The following is a 14958-nucleotide window of genomic DNA, read 5'->3' as shown; positions in this document are numbered from 1 at the left end:
TATTTGAATTATTATTATTATTTACAAATATTTTATTTTTATTTGTTAATTATTACTGCCTATTTTAATTAAATAATAAATAACATGGTTATTTATTTACTAATTTCTATATAAATATTTTTTTATTTGATTTCTTTCTCTAGGATTATGTTATATATGAATGGATTTCTCTGGATGTATGATTGACAGCTGTCTCACTGGTCATCACAGCGACGGTTGTGGCGGCTCTGGACGCGCTGTGGTTCCCGATCATCAGACTGATGGAGTAACACAGGCCGTGATACGAGGCGTTGAACTCAAGCGGCGGCGGGAGCGTCTGAGCGTCGGCGGGCCGCGGGAACATCAGTGTGTGTGTGTGTGGCTCTCCGGACACTCGCACCGCGTACACCGACACGTCAGGCCTCACGTCATCAGAGTCCAGCGACATCAGCATGCGCTCGTCGTCCAGTAACGTCACCCGGAACGCAGCCGCGCTCTGAGGAGGAGAAGAAGAAGCGGATCAGTCACCGATATCACCATCAATGCACACCACATCAGCCCGACGACGTCATCAGTAACCCGACGACGTCATCAATAACCCGACGACGTCATCAATAACCCGACGACGTCATCAATAACCCGACGACGTCATCAGTAACCCGACGACGTCATCAGTAACCCGACGACGTCATCAGTAACCCGACGACGTCATCAATAACCCGACGACGTCATCAGTAACCCGACGACGTCATCAGTAACCCGACGATGTCATCAGTAACCCGACGATGTCATCAGTAACCCGACGATGACATCATCAGTAACACGACGACGTCATCAATAACCCGACGATGTCATCAATAACCCGATGATGTCATCAATAACCCGATGATGTCATCAATAACACGATGACGTCATCAATAACCCGACGATGTCATCAATAACCCGACGATGTCATCAATAACCCGATGATGTCATCAATAACCCGACGACGTCATCAATAACCCGATGATGTCATCAATAACCCGACGACGTCATCAATAACACGATGACGTCATCAATAACCCGATGATGTCATCAATAACCCGATGATGTCATCAATAACCCGACGATGTCATCAGTAACACGATGACGTCATCAATAACCCGACGATGTCATCAATAACCCGATGATGTCATCGATAACCCGACGACGTCATCGATAACCCGATGATGTCATCAATAACCCGACGACGTCATCAATAACACGATGACGTCATCAATAACCCGATGATGTCATCAATAACCCGATGATGTCATCAATAACCCGACGATGTCATCAGTAACACGATGACGTCATCAATAACCCGATGATTTCATCAATAACCCGACGACGTCATCGATAACCTGATGATGTGTGTTTGTGTGCGTGCGAGTGAGTGAGTGAGTGTGTGTGTGAGTGAGTGAGAGTGAGTGAGTGAGTGTGTGTGGGAGTGAGTGAGTGAGTGAGTGTGTGCGAGTGAGTGTGTGTGTGTGAGTGAGCGAATGAGTGTGTGTGTATACAAGTGAGTGTGTGTGCGAGTGAGTGTGTGTGCGAGTGAGTGTGTGTGCGAGTGAGTGAGTGTGTGTGGGAGTGAGTGAGTGAGTGTGTGTGCGAGTGAGTGAGTGTGTGTGCGAGTGAGTGTGTGAGTGTGTGAGTGAGCGAATGAGTGTGTGTGTATACGAGTGAGTGTGTGTGCGAGTGAGTGTGTGTGCGAGTGAGTGTGTGTGCGAGTGAGTGAGTGTGCGAGTGAGTGTGTGTGCGAGTGAGTGTGTGTGCGAGTGAGCGAATGAGTGTGTGTGTGTGTATACGAGTGAGTGTGTGTGCGAGTGAGTGTGTGTGCGAGTGAGTGTGTGTGCGAGTGAGTGAGTGTGTGTGCGAGTGAGTGAGTGTGGGAGTGAGTGAGTGAGTGTGTGTGCGAGTGAGTGTGTGAGTGAGCGAATGAGTGTGTGTGTATACGAGTGAGTGTGTGTGCGAGTGAGTGTGTGTGCGAGTGAGTGTGTGTGCGAGTGAGTGAGTGTGCGAGTGAGTGTGTGTGCGAGTGAGTGTGTGTGCGAGTGAGTGAGTGTGTGTGTGAGTGAGCGAATGAGTGTGTGTGTATACGAGTGAGTGTGTGTGCGAGTGAGTGTGTGTGTATACGAGTGAGTGCGTGTGCGAGTGAGTGTGTGTGCGAGTGAGTGTGTGTGCGAGTGAGTGTGTGTGCGAGTGAGTGAGTGTGTGTGCGAGTGAGTGAGTGTGCGAGTGAGTGTGTGTGCGAGTGAGTGAGTGTGTGTGCGAGTGAGTGAGTGAGTGTGCGAGTGAGTGTGTGTGCGAGTGAGTGTGTGTGTGTGTTTGTGTGTGAGTGTGCGAGTGAGTGTGAGTGAGTGAGTGTGTGTGTGTGTGAGTGAGTGTGTGAGTGAGTGTGTGTGCGAGTGAGTGAGTGTGTGTGAGAGTGAGTGAGTGTGTGTGGGAGTGAGTGAGTGAGTGTGTGTGCGAGTGAGTGTGTGAGTGTGTGTGTGAGTGAGCGAATGAGTGTGTGTGTATACGAGTGAGTGTGTGTGCGAGTGAGTGTGTGTGCGAGTGAGTGAGTGTGTGTGCGAGTGAGTGAGTGTGTGTGCGAGTGAGTGAGTGTGCGAGTGAGTGTGTGTGCGAGTGAGTGTGTGTGTGTGCGAGTGAGTGAGTGTGTGTGCGAGTGAGTGAGTGTGTGTGCGAGTGAGTGAGTGTGTGTGCGAGTGAGTGTGTGTGTTTGTGTGTGAGTGTGCGTGTGTGTTTGTGTGTGAGTGTGCGAGTGAGTGTGAGTGAGTGAGTGTGTGTGTGAGTGAGTGTGTGTGCGAGTGAGTGAGTGAGTGTGTGTGTTTGTGTGTGAGTGTGCGAGTGAGTGTGAGTGAGTGAGTGTGTGTGTGTGCGAGTGAGTGTGTGTGCGAGTGAGTGAGTGTGTGTGCGAGTGAGTGAGTGTGTGTGTGCGAGTGAGTGTGTGTGTGTGTTTGTGTGTGAGTGTGCGAGTGAGTGTGAGTGAGTGAGTGAGTGTGTGTGTGTGTGAGTGAGTGTGTGTGCGAGTGAGTGAGTGTGTGTGCAAGTGAGTGAGTGAGTGTGTGTGCGAGTGAGTGAGTGTGTGTGCGAGTGAGTGAGTGAGTGAGTGTGTGTGCGAGTGAGTGAGTGAGTGAGTGTGTGTGCGAGTGAGTGAGTGAGTGTGTGTGCGAGTGAGTGAGTGTGTGTGCGAGTTAGTGAGTGTGTGTGCGAGTGAGTGAGTGTGTGTGTGAGTGAGTGAGTGTGTGTGTGTTTGTGTGTGAGTGTGCGAGTGAGTGTGAGTGAGTGAGTGTGTGTGAGTGTGTGAGTGAGTGTGTGTGCGAGTGAGTGAGTGTGTGAGTGAGTGTGTGAGTGAGTGTGTGTGCGAATGAGTGTGTGTGCGAGTGAGTGTGTGAGTGAGTGTGTGTGCGAGTGAGTGTGTGTGCGAGTGAGTGAGTGAGTGTGTGAATGAGTGTGTGTGCGTGTGTGTGTGCATACGAGTGAGTGTGTGTGCGAGTGAGTGAGTGTGTGTGCGAGTGAGTGTGTGAGTGTGTGAGTGAGTGAGTGTGCGAGTGAGTGTGTGTGTGTGTGTGTGTTTGCGAGTATATATAGAATTTATAGTTTTTACAATATTAAAATCATTACGTCTATAGAGTCGTTGAGAGAGTGACATCATCACAGGTTGCTCCGCCCTCGTGTGCATCGATGAACCAATCAGAACACACACTGCAGTATATCATTAACCGGAGTTAAACGCTGAGACGTTTGTAATGCGTTCACAAGATCCAGACGGTCAGTTGTACAGTCCAGAAGAACAGCGAATATTAATGTCCGAATCCCAAGAGCTTTTGAATATTCATGAGCTCACGATGTTTCTGCGCTCGTCATCTTGTATTTGAATATGTAAATTTGATGTGCATTTCATTAGATCTAACAAATGAATTTGAACATCCTGCAAAGTCATCAATGAGAACGTGTTACTGGTCTCAGATTACATCTGCCATTGAGATTTATTAAATATGAGTCACGTTTTCTATATTTCTACCGCACAGATTGTAACGTTACAGTGTGAATGTGTGTTTAGGGTTTAGACTTGGAAGGACCAATCAGAGCGCAGTATGCAAATATGCGCATCACTGTGTCACATGTGTAATGCTGAACATTCATCATCAGTGGAAGCCAAGAGTCAAACAATAATGTGTTTTCTGCAAACCGAAGTCTGCGCCGCCAGTTCTGCAGCTTTAAGAGGAAACGGCTTTAAAAACGCACATTTGATTTATAAACACTGTTGATACTTTTAAATGTGAACTTGTTATTCTCTCGCACTGATGGAGCGCTCAGCATTTCACATGTAGCCGACAGTGATATGCATACTGCGCTCTGATTGGTCTGTTTAATTCAGGGGTGTGTGTGTGCGCTTATAACACTCACTCACAGACACAGAGACACACACACACACACACTCTCTCTTATATATATATATATTGAGAGAGAGAGAGAGAGAGAGAGAGAGAGAGAGAGAGAGTATGTGAGTATGTGAGTATGTGTGTGTGTGTGAGTCTGTGTAAGTCTGAGTGTATGTGTGTGTGTGTGTGTGTGTGTGTGTGTGTGTGAGTGTTTATAACACTCTCTCTCTCACACACACACACACAGTTGAGTCTATAGTTCACAGATGAATGGAAGGTCACGCACTGAATGACGGAGGCCATCTCACACACACACACACACACACACACACACACACACACACAGCTGCTGACATTATCATGCAAACGGAGCCGCTCAGAGACATCAGTAACGAGAGAACGATCCGCCGGAGGAAGAGGAGGATGATGAAGATCTGGGTTACTGAGTTTTAATCTTCAGAACGTCGAGTCACTCAAAATAATCTGTGTTTTAAAATAACCCAGTGTGTGTGTGTGTGTGTGTGTGTGTGTGTGTGTGTGTGTGCGTGTGTGTGCGCTTTTGTGTTTGGAGACTCAGATCTCAAGAATAACAGTTCACAACACACACACACATCTGCACTCTCAACACACACACACACTTCTGCACTCTCTCACACACACACACACACACACACACACACACACACACACACACACACATCATGAAGACCCTTTAACATCACAGAACCGTTCCGATGCACAAAACCTTTACAGTGAAAGAAATGTTATTAAATTGTATTCACTTTTATAAACTCATCACTGAAAATGGACGCTGCAAAAACACCCTTTTGTTTTGGAACCTTTTTTTAAGAATGTAGAAGAAACTTTTTTGGTCACTCGCGCACACACACTCACACTCTCTCTCACACTCAAACACACACTCTCACACACACACTCTCGCACACACAGCTTCTGGCATGAGCTCATTCTGCGGCCGAACAGCCTAGTTCTCAGGTGCTTTAATTACATGTTCCTCTGGCGTTTAATTAAAGTAAACACACACACACACACACACACACACACACACACACGGTCATGTTGAGTGCAGTGAGTGAGGACGGTCCGTCGCTCGTCCAGGAAACACAACAAAGAGCCCACGCTGGCGGCCCGTCACGCTCCACACACACACACACACACACCTCCCACGGGATCCACAGGAGGTCCAGAGACACGCCCACACACACTGACTCAGCCAATCAGAGCCCCGCCCCCCCACAGGAGTGTGTGATTGACAGCTCTGACTCAGCAGGGTTTCTGCTCTCTATTGAGTCTCTGAACAGGAACATAATCCCCAAAACCACAGCAAACTCAGTCTACAGATCAACATAAAATAAGAATTTAATATATTATAAAAAAAATGATTATATAAAATATTACATTTTAGGACCATGATGTTTTGACCCATCACATCAAAGCTGCTTTGAAACAATCTATATAGTTAAAGCGCTATATCTATATATAAATGAAGATGACTTGACATTTTCACATTTTTCCCTAAAATCTCATTACTGTGATCAGTAATATTGTGAAATATTATTCCAATTTCAAATATCTGAATATATGTGAATATACAGTAAAGTGTAATTTATTCCTGTGAATGTTCAGCATCATTACTCCAGTCTTCAGTGTCACATGATCCTCCAGAAATCAGTGTAATATGATGATCTGATGATCAAGACACATTTATGATTATTATTATTATCAGGGTTTAAAAAATTGTGTGGAAACTGTGGATTCTTTGATGAATAGAAAGTTAAAAAGAACAACATTTATATGAAATAGAAGCTTTTGTAACATTATAAATGTCTTTACTGTCACTTTAGATCAATTTAATGCGTCCCTGATGAATAAAAGTATTGATTTCTTTCAAATCGTATTGACTCCAAACATTTGAACAATAATGTATATTATATTTAGTTTATAAAATAGTATTTATAAATAATACCAAAATGTTTTTAAATAATTTTTTGTATTATTTCCTCATAATGTAAATAATGTAAACACACAAAAACAATGATCCTAAAAGTAGCTCGAAAAAATAATTTCTTTGTTTTGATTTGAGTTTTCAGGTTTCAGAAGTTCTGCTGTGTTCAGGAACATTAGTGTGTGTGTGTGTGTGTGTGTGTGTGTGTGTGGAACATGTGATCGCTGAGACTCGATCCCTAATCGATTTCAAGCGTCTCTAGTCGAGATACAAGAATCTTTGTGCTGGAGGAGGGTCATGTGACCAACACTTTACTCACGACACACACACACACACACACACACACTGTACATCACAATACTGTGGAAGATTGTTTACGCCACGGAATAAACAAGAAGTCGGAATTGTGACTTTTTTCAGAATTGAGTTTAAATCTCGGAATTCAGACTTTATAACTTACATTTATATCGATCAAAATTCGCAATTTGATATTTAAACAATTACGAGTTATAGAGAGAATATAAACTCAAAAATAGTAGTTATAGAGTATATGTCACAATTATGAGTTAGAGTACGTCAATTCGAAAATATGAGTTATAGAGAGAATATAAATTCAAAAATACTAGTTACACAGAATAAGAACACACAATTACGAGTTATAGTATATAAACACAAACACAAAAATATGAGTTATAGAGTATATAAACACACAATTAAGATTTATAGAGTATATACACTCACAATTATGAGTTATAGAGTATATAAACACACAATTAAGATTTATAGAGTATATAAACACAAAAATATGAGTTATAAAGTCCGAATTGCAAGATAAAAGTCACAATAATCTTTTCTATGTTTGATTCTGTGGTGTAAACGAGCTGAACACACACACACAGTTCCTCTAGCAGGAACTCTTCTGTGTATCGGGAGTTTGACAGACACGATGAAGCACAGAATCCCATCGGATCCGCAGTGAAAGCCGGAGTGTGTGTCAGTCTTCATCCACACACACACACCGAGCGTCACGAACGACGCGCTCAATGGCCGCTGTGTGTTCATGAATGATGACAAAGAGCATCAGTGACACACACATTCAGCGGCTTTCCAAACTCATGCGCCTCTCTGCTTTACTACTGGAAATCAGAACACACATTTATGACGAGTAGGGCTGGGTATCGCTTGAAGTTTAACAATTCAGATTCCTATTTCGATTCTGCTTATCGATTCCAAGTCTTATTGATTCCAATAATGCAAAAAAAAATAATAATAATAATAATAATAATATCATTCAAATTTAGTTTTATTGCAAAACATGTACTTGTATCTGAATATCATGAACACACACCATCAGCTGAAGAACACTGACACGAGGAGCGTTTGCCTGCGGGTTACAAACACCACAGAAGAACAACTAGCCGAACTAATATACACTCAAAGCATGCCTCTGATGTCCCCAGAGTGTGTGTGTGTGTGTAAGAGAGCGAGAGTGTGTGTGTGAAGTTTTAGCTAAAAACACCCCACAGATATTTGTATATCGCATGTTAAAGTCACTTTTTGAGAGTGAAAAAAACACAGTTTTGTGTCTGTCCCTTTAAATGCAAATGAGCCGCTGCTCCCGGCACAGGGGGCGGAGCTACGAGAGCTTGTGTGTGTTAGCAGCTGCGATTACCTCTCTCTCTCTCACACACACACACACACACACACACACGGTCTGGTTAATAAAGATTTCCCGCTCACGTCTTCCCAAACTCTCACTGGTGTTTCCCGATTCCCGCTCGCACAGTAAAGCCGTTCTGCTGATGGAGCGGTTATGGGATGAGCGAATCACTGATGGGTCATGTATTATGTATTGATGGATGAAAGAGGAGCGTTTCAGATCCAGACACACACACACACACGTACACACACACACACACGTTTAACTAATCCCATGATCTTCATCTGAAGAGCGAGTCTCATTCAGCGCAATAATCCAGAGCCTGGTTAAAATAACTAGCAGCTTCAAGCTTCAGATATAAAGTGTGTGTGTGTGTGTGTGTGTGTGTGTGTGTGTGTGGTGTGTGTGTACGTGTGTGTGTGTGTGTGTGTGTGTGTGTGTGTGTGTGTGTGTGTGTGTGTGTGTGTGTACGTGGTGTGTGTATGTGTGGTGTGTGTGTACGTGTGTGTGTGTGTGTCATCATCTTAAACAGATTCAAGACACGTTAAGAGTGTTTTATCTAGACAGCTAGAATTACGACTATTGAATAATCACAAAACACACACGAGCAGCGATCACAGAATTACCCTAACATCACAACTTCATCACCTGAGGAGCTCACACACACACACCACACACACACACACACCACTGATCTCAGGCCTGAGCTGTTCATGTTCTCACACACACACACACACACACACACACACAGACACACACACACACACACCACTGAACTCAGGCCTGAGCTGTTCATGTTCTCACACACACACACACACACACACACACACACACACACACACACACACACACACACACCACTGATCTCAGGCCTGAGCTGTTCATGTTCTCAACACACACACACACACACACACACACACACACACACCACTGATCTCAGGCCTGAGCTGTTCATGTTCTCAACACACACACACACACACACACACCACTGATCTCAGGCCTGAGCTGTTCATGTTCTCACACACACACACACACACACACACACACACACACACAGACACACACACACACACACACCACTGAACTCAGGCCTGAGCTGTTCATGTTCTCACACACACACACACACACACACACACACACACACACACACACACACACACACCACTGATCTCAGGCCTGAGCTGTTCATGTTCTCAACACACACACACACACACACACACACACACCACTGAACTCGGGCCTGAGCTGTTCATGTTCTCAACACACACACACACACACACACCACTGATCTCAGGCCTGAGCTGTTTATGTTCTCAACACACACACACACACACACACACACACACACACACACACCACTGATCTCAGGCCTGAGCTGTTCATGTTCTCAACACACACACACACACACACACACACACACACACACACACACACACACACACACCACTGAACTCGGGCCTGAGCTGTTCATGTTCTCAACACACACACACACACACACACCACTGATCTCAGGCCTGAGCTGTTCATGTTCTCAACACACACACACACACACACACACACACACACCACTGAACTCGGGCCTGAGCTGTTCATGTTCTCAACACACACACACACACACACACACACACACACACACACACCACTGAACTCAGGCCTGAGCTGTTCATGTTCTCACACACACACACACACACACACACACACACACACACACACACACACACACACACAGACACACACACACACACACACACCACTGAACTCAGGCCTGAGCTGTTCATGTTCTCCACTCACACACACACACACACACCACTGATCTCAGGCCTGAGCTGTTCATGTTCTCAACACACACACACACACACACACACACACACACACACACCACTGAACTCGGGCCTGAGCTGTTCATGTTCTCAACACACACACACACACACACACACACCACTGATCTCAGGCCGGAGCTGTTTATGTTCTCAACACACACACACACACACACACACACACACACACACACACACACACCACTGAACTCAGGCCTGAGCTGTTTATGTTCTCAACACACACACACACACACACACCACTGAACTCAGGCCTGAGCTGTTCATGTTCTCAACACACACACACACACACACACACACCACTGAACTCAGGCCTGAGCTGTTCATGTTCTCAACACACACACACACACACACACACACCACTGAACTCAGGCCTGAGCTGTTCATGTTCTCACACTCACACACACACACACACACACACACACACACACCACTGAACTCAGGCCTGAGCTGTTCATGTTCTCAACACACACACACACACACACACACACACACACACACACACACACACACACACACCACTGAACTCGGGCCTGAGCTGTTCATGTTCTCAACACACACACACACACACACCACTGAACTCAGGCCTGAGCTGTTTATGTTCTCAACACACACACACACACACACACACACACACACACACACACACACACACACACACACACACACCACTGAACTCAGGCCTGAGCTGTTTATGTTCTCACACACATACACACACACACACACACACACACACACACACACACACACACACCACTGAACTCAGGCCTTAGCTGTTCATGTTCTCAACACACACACACACACACACACACACACACACACACACACACACACACACACACACACACACACACACACACACACACACACACACACACACCACTGAACTCAGGCCTGAGCTGTTTATGTTCTCAACACACACACACACACACACACACGCGCACACACACACACACACACACACACACACACACACCACTGAACTCAGGCCTGAGCTGTTCATGTTCTCACACACATACACACACACACACACACACACACACACACACACACACACCACTGAACTCAGGCCTTAGCTGTTCATGTTCTCAACACACACACACACACACACACACACACACACACACACACACACACCTTTAAAATCGACTGGAAAATTCCTGCAGACTTTGACTGAAAAATGCTGACTCTAAATAAGCTTTAAACCTGTTAAAAACATATATAAAGCTAGGCCTATATCACTTGTTTAATAATAATTATAATATCCAAATAAAAAAAATGTATAATAATAACAACCCAATAAAAACAGCATAATAATAAAAATAGCATTATTATGAATATCCCAATAAAAATAACATAATAATATTAGCATAATAATAATAACTAGAACGTACATTTCCAGAAGAAAATGTGAATGGTGCTTGCAGTGGCAAAAAACACGACCCGGTTGCTAGAGTGTGGTACATGATTGCATACGAGCAAACAACCATGTCTGTACGATGTTCTGCTGCTGAGATATGGCTTATTCATGTTGTTCAGGTGGTTGCTAGGGTGTTCTGGGTGGTTGCTAGGGTGTTCTGGGTGGTTGCTAGGGTGTTGCTAGGCGGTTGCTAGGGTGTTCTGGGTGGTTGCTAGGCGGTTGCTAGGGTGTTCTGGGTGGTTGCTATGGTGTTCTGGGTGGTTGCTAGGGTGTTATGGATGGTTGAAATAAAATATAGGGTGTTATGGATGGTTGATATGGTGTTGCTAGGGAGTTCTTAGGTATTTTGGGTGTTTGCTAAGGTGTTGCTAGGGAGTTCTAAGGTATGTTGGGTGGTTGCTAGGGTGTTATGTGTGGTTCCTAGGGTGTTCTAAGGTGTTTTGGGTGGTTGCTATGGTGTTGCTAGGGAGTTCTAAGGTATTTTGGGTGGTTGCTAGGGTGTTGCTAGGGAGTTCTAAGGTATTTTGAGTGGTTGCTATGGTGTTGCTAGGGAGTTCTGAGGTATTTTGGGTGGTTGTTAGGGTGTTATGGGTGTTTGCTAGGGTGTTCTAAGGTGTTTTGGGTGGTTGCTATGGTGTTGCTAGGGAGTTCTAATGTGTTTTGGGTGGTTGCTATGGTGTTGCTAGGGAGTTTAAGGTGTTTTGGGTGGTTCCTATGGTGTTGCTAGGGAGTTCTAAGGTATTTTGGGTGGTTGCTAGGGAGTTCTAAGGTATTCTGGGTGGTTGCTATGGTGTTGCTAGGGTGTTCTGGGTGGTTTCTAGGCAATTGCTAAGGTATTCTGGGTTGTTGTTAGGGTATTTGGGTGATTGCTAGGGCATTTCTAGGCGGTTGCTAGGGTGTTCAGGGCGGTTGCTAAGGTATTTTTGGTGGTTGCTATGGTGTTACTAGGTGGTTGGTAGTTTTCACAGATGGTTACTATGGGGTTAGGGCTAAGTTAACGAGTGCATTATAATGAGTGCACGAGGCCTGCGGCCTCGTGCCTATAGCTTATGGTTGCTAGGGTGCTGTAACTGGTTGCTATGGTGTGGCTATGAAGATTTTAGGCCATTCTGGGTGGTTGCTAGGTGGTTGCTAGGCAGTTGCTAGGGTGTTCTGGGTGGTTTCTAGGGTGTTCTGGGTGGTTGCTAGGGTGTTCTGGGTGGTTGCTAGGGCACCACAGATGGTTACTATGGGGTTAGGGCTAAGGTTAGGGGTGAGTTTTTATAGAGTATTTAAAATCTCTATTAAACGAGTGCATTATAATGAGTGCACGAGGCCTGCGGCCTCGTGCCTACGAGTGAGTTTTTATAGAGTATTTAAAATCTCTATTAAACGAGTGCATTATAATGAGTGCACGAGGCCTGCGGCCTCGTGCCTATAGCCTATGGTTGCTAGGGTGCTGTAACTGGTTGCTATGGTGTGGCTATGAAGATTTTAGGCCATTACTTATTGGCTGCTGGATAATATAAATCCTCTGAGGGAGAGAGAGGGGGAGACATGCAGGGGTGTCAGGCCCTTTGTGTCTGTGTGTGTGAAAAATGACAGTTGGGATTTGAATTTCTGAAAATTCCGCAATGTTAAGTCAATGGGACTTTTTTGGCCGCTTTTTCGTCCGCTGTGCGAACATCGTACACCCGATCGCTTAGAAAAGATATAGCACACCTCTCCTCAATGAGCCGGTCGATTTGACACCTCACCCAGGGGTCTGTGACAAACGGTGCGGGGCGAGTTTCGCGCCGAACTTTTGGGCGGAAGAATAATAATAATAAAAAAAATAATAAGTATGGAGGAGAACACTAATGTTGCTTTGCCTATAGGCAAGCACCATTAATAATATCAAAATAAAAGCATAATAAAAATCATTATATATTATATTGTTATTTTTATAGAATACATTTTTAATTTCCTGTGCAGCAGGAACCATGAGTGAAAGCCGACTGATGCTTCACACACACACACACACACAACACGTTCATCTGTGTGACCCAGATTCGCCTGCAGGAATATTGTAGCAGATTCTGATCGTGTAACTCGCATCAGTTCAGACACACAGACAGACACACACACACACACACACACGAGCTGATTTAATGACGCGCGCGCGCGTGTGTGTGTGTGTAATGAACGCTCCATATAACCGCTCATTTACACCTATAGTTAAAGCAGACACGCACCTGGACGATGATGAAGATGAAGATGAAGCACGGCGACACACACCACCGGAGCGCAGGATAATTCATGTTCGCTCGGGAATCAGTCGGACTCTGTGATTCTCAGTGTAGAACATCCGAACAATAGCGAGCGATCGAACCTCCGAACCGAGCCGAACATCCACGAGCGGATCTCCGTCAGCGCGCGTGCGTTCCGTCCATCTGCCGGGGTCGGGTGTGCGGTTCCGCGCGCGCGCGTGTGTGTGTTCGGCTCGGTATTCCCGGTATCGGTGTGTGTGTGTGTTCGGCTCGGTGTTCCCGGTATCGGTGTGTGTGTGTGTTCGGCTCGGTGTTCCCGGTATCGGTGTGTGTGTTCGGTTCTGCGGGACGGAGGAATGATGGACGCGAGGAGGCTCTGATGCTCTGGTTTGTGTCTCTCGGGTCGCGTCTCTAATCCTCCACTGCTCACTATCTAGGCTTCGGTTCTGATCCCCGGTGACGCGCACACACTGTTCACTATCTAGTAGACTCACACACACACACTGTTCACTGTTCTAGACACACACACACACACACACTGTTCTAGACACACACACACTCACTGTTCTAGGCAGTGACGCGAGGTTTGAGACGCGCGCATCTGTCGCCCCGCCCTGAATCTCTGAACACAAGAAGACTGAACCTCCTCACATGAACAACCCTGCTCTACATCATCCTCATATTCATATATTAATAACATTTACTGAATTATCAAATTCAATATCATAGACTGCGGTCTGTTTATGTGTTGTGCATTAAATATTGCACTATTTATACATATATAATGACAATTAGGCTATAGAAAATAATTTTTTGTCTGCAGATTTAATTTCATCTATCATATATATTTCAAACATTGCAAAAAAATAGAACATGAACATTTGATACCATATCTATCTATCTATCTATCTATCTATCTATCTATCTATCTATCTATCTATCTATCTATCTATCTGTCTATCTATATATCTGTCTATCTATATATCTATCTATCTATCTATATATCTGTCTGTCTATCTATCTATCTGTCTATCTATCTATCATATTCATAATTGCTTTATTGGGATGACTGTACATAATACAATATTTTCAAAGCTTGGAATACATAGAATAATAATTAAAAACATCAAAATAATAGAATAAAACATTATAACATAACCTAAAATCTATCTATCCATCCATCCATCCATCTATCTATCCAGTCATCCATCCATCCATCTATCTATCTATCTATCTATCTATCTATCCATCCATCCATCCATCCATCCATCCATCCATCCATCCATCCATCCATCCATCCATCCATCTATCTATCCGACATGGGAAAATTAGATATTGTCCAAATCTGAAGATTTTTGGTCAAACTGTTCAGAAGTTATAAGCAAAAATAGCCTTTTTTTCATTTCTCCTGACCACTAGGTGGCACTGTGCTGAAACTGCGCAGGTGTCCTCAGGTCATGGTTGTCA

General features: G+C 44.7%; 1 protein-coding gene across 2 annotated transcripts in view; it reads right to left on the bottom strand.

Moving 5' to 3' along the window:
- ptpro (protein tyrosine phosphatase receptor type O) overlaps nt 1–13989 on the bottom strand; it is a 51536-nt gene extending 37547 nt beyond the window's left edge. For both annotated transcript variants that reach the window (XM_079623899.1, XM_079623900.1), the window contains exons 1-2: nt 13477–13989; nt 199–475 (exon numbers count right to left, since the gene is read on the bottom strand). In XM_079623899.1, coding sequence (XP_079480025.1) covers nt 199–475; nt 13477–13542 — 343 coding nt within the window. In that variant the 5' untranslated portion in view covers nt 13543–13989. The remainder of the gene's footprint in view (nt 1–198; nt 476–13476) is intronic.
- Between the last annotated feature and the right edge of the window lie 969 nt (nt 13990–14958).

Source organism: Phoxinus phoxinus, assembly GCF_949152265.1.
Source record: "Phoxinus phoxinus genome assembly, chromosome: 9".
Lineage (NCBI taxonomy): Eukaryota > Metazoa > Chordata > Actinopteri > Cypriniformes > Leuciscidae > Phoxinus > Phoxinus phoxinus.
This window is presented reverse-complemented; position numbering and strand designations above follow the sequence as displayed.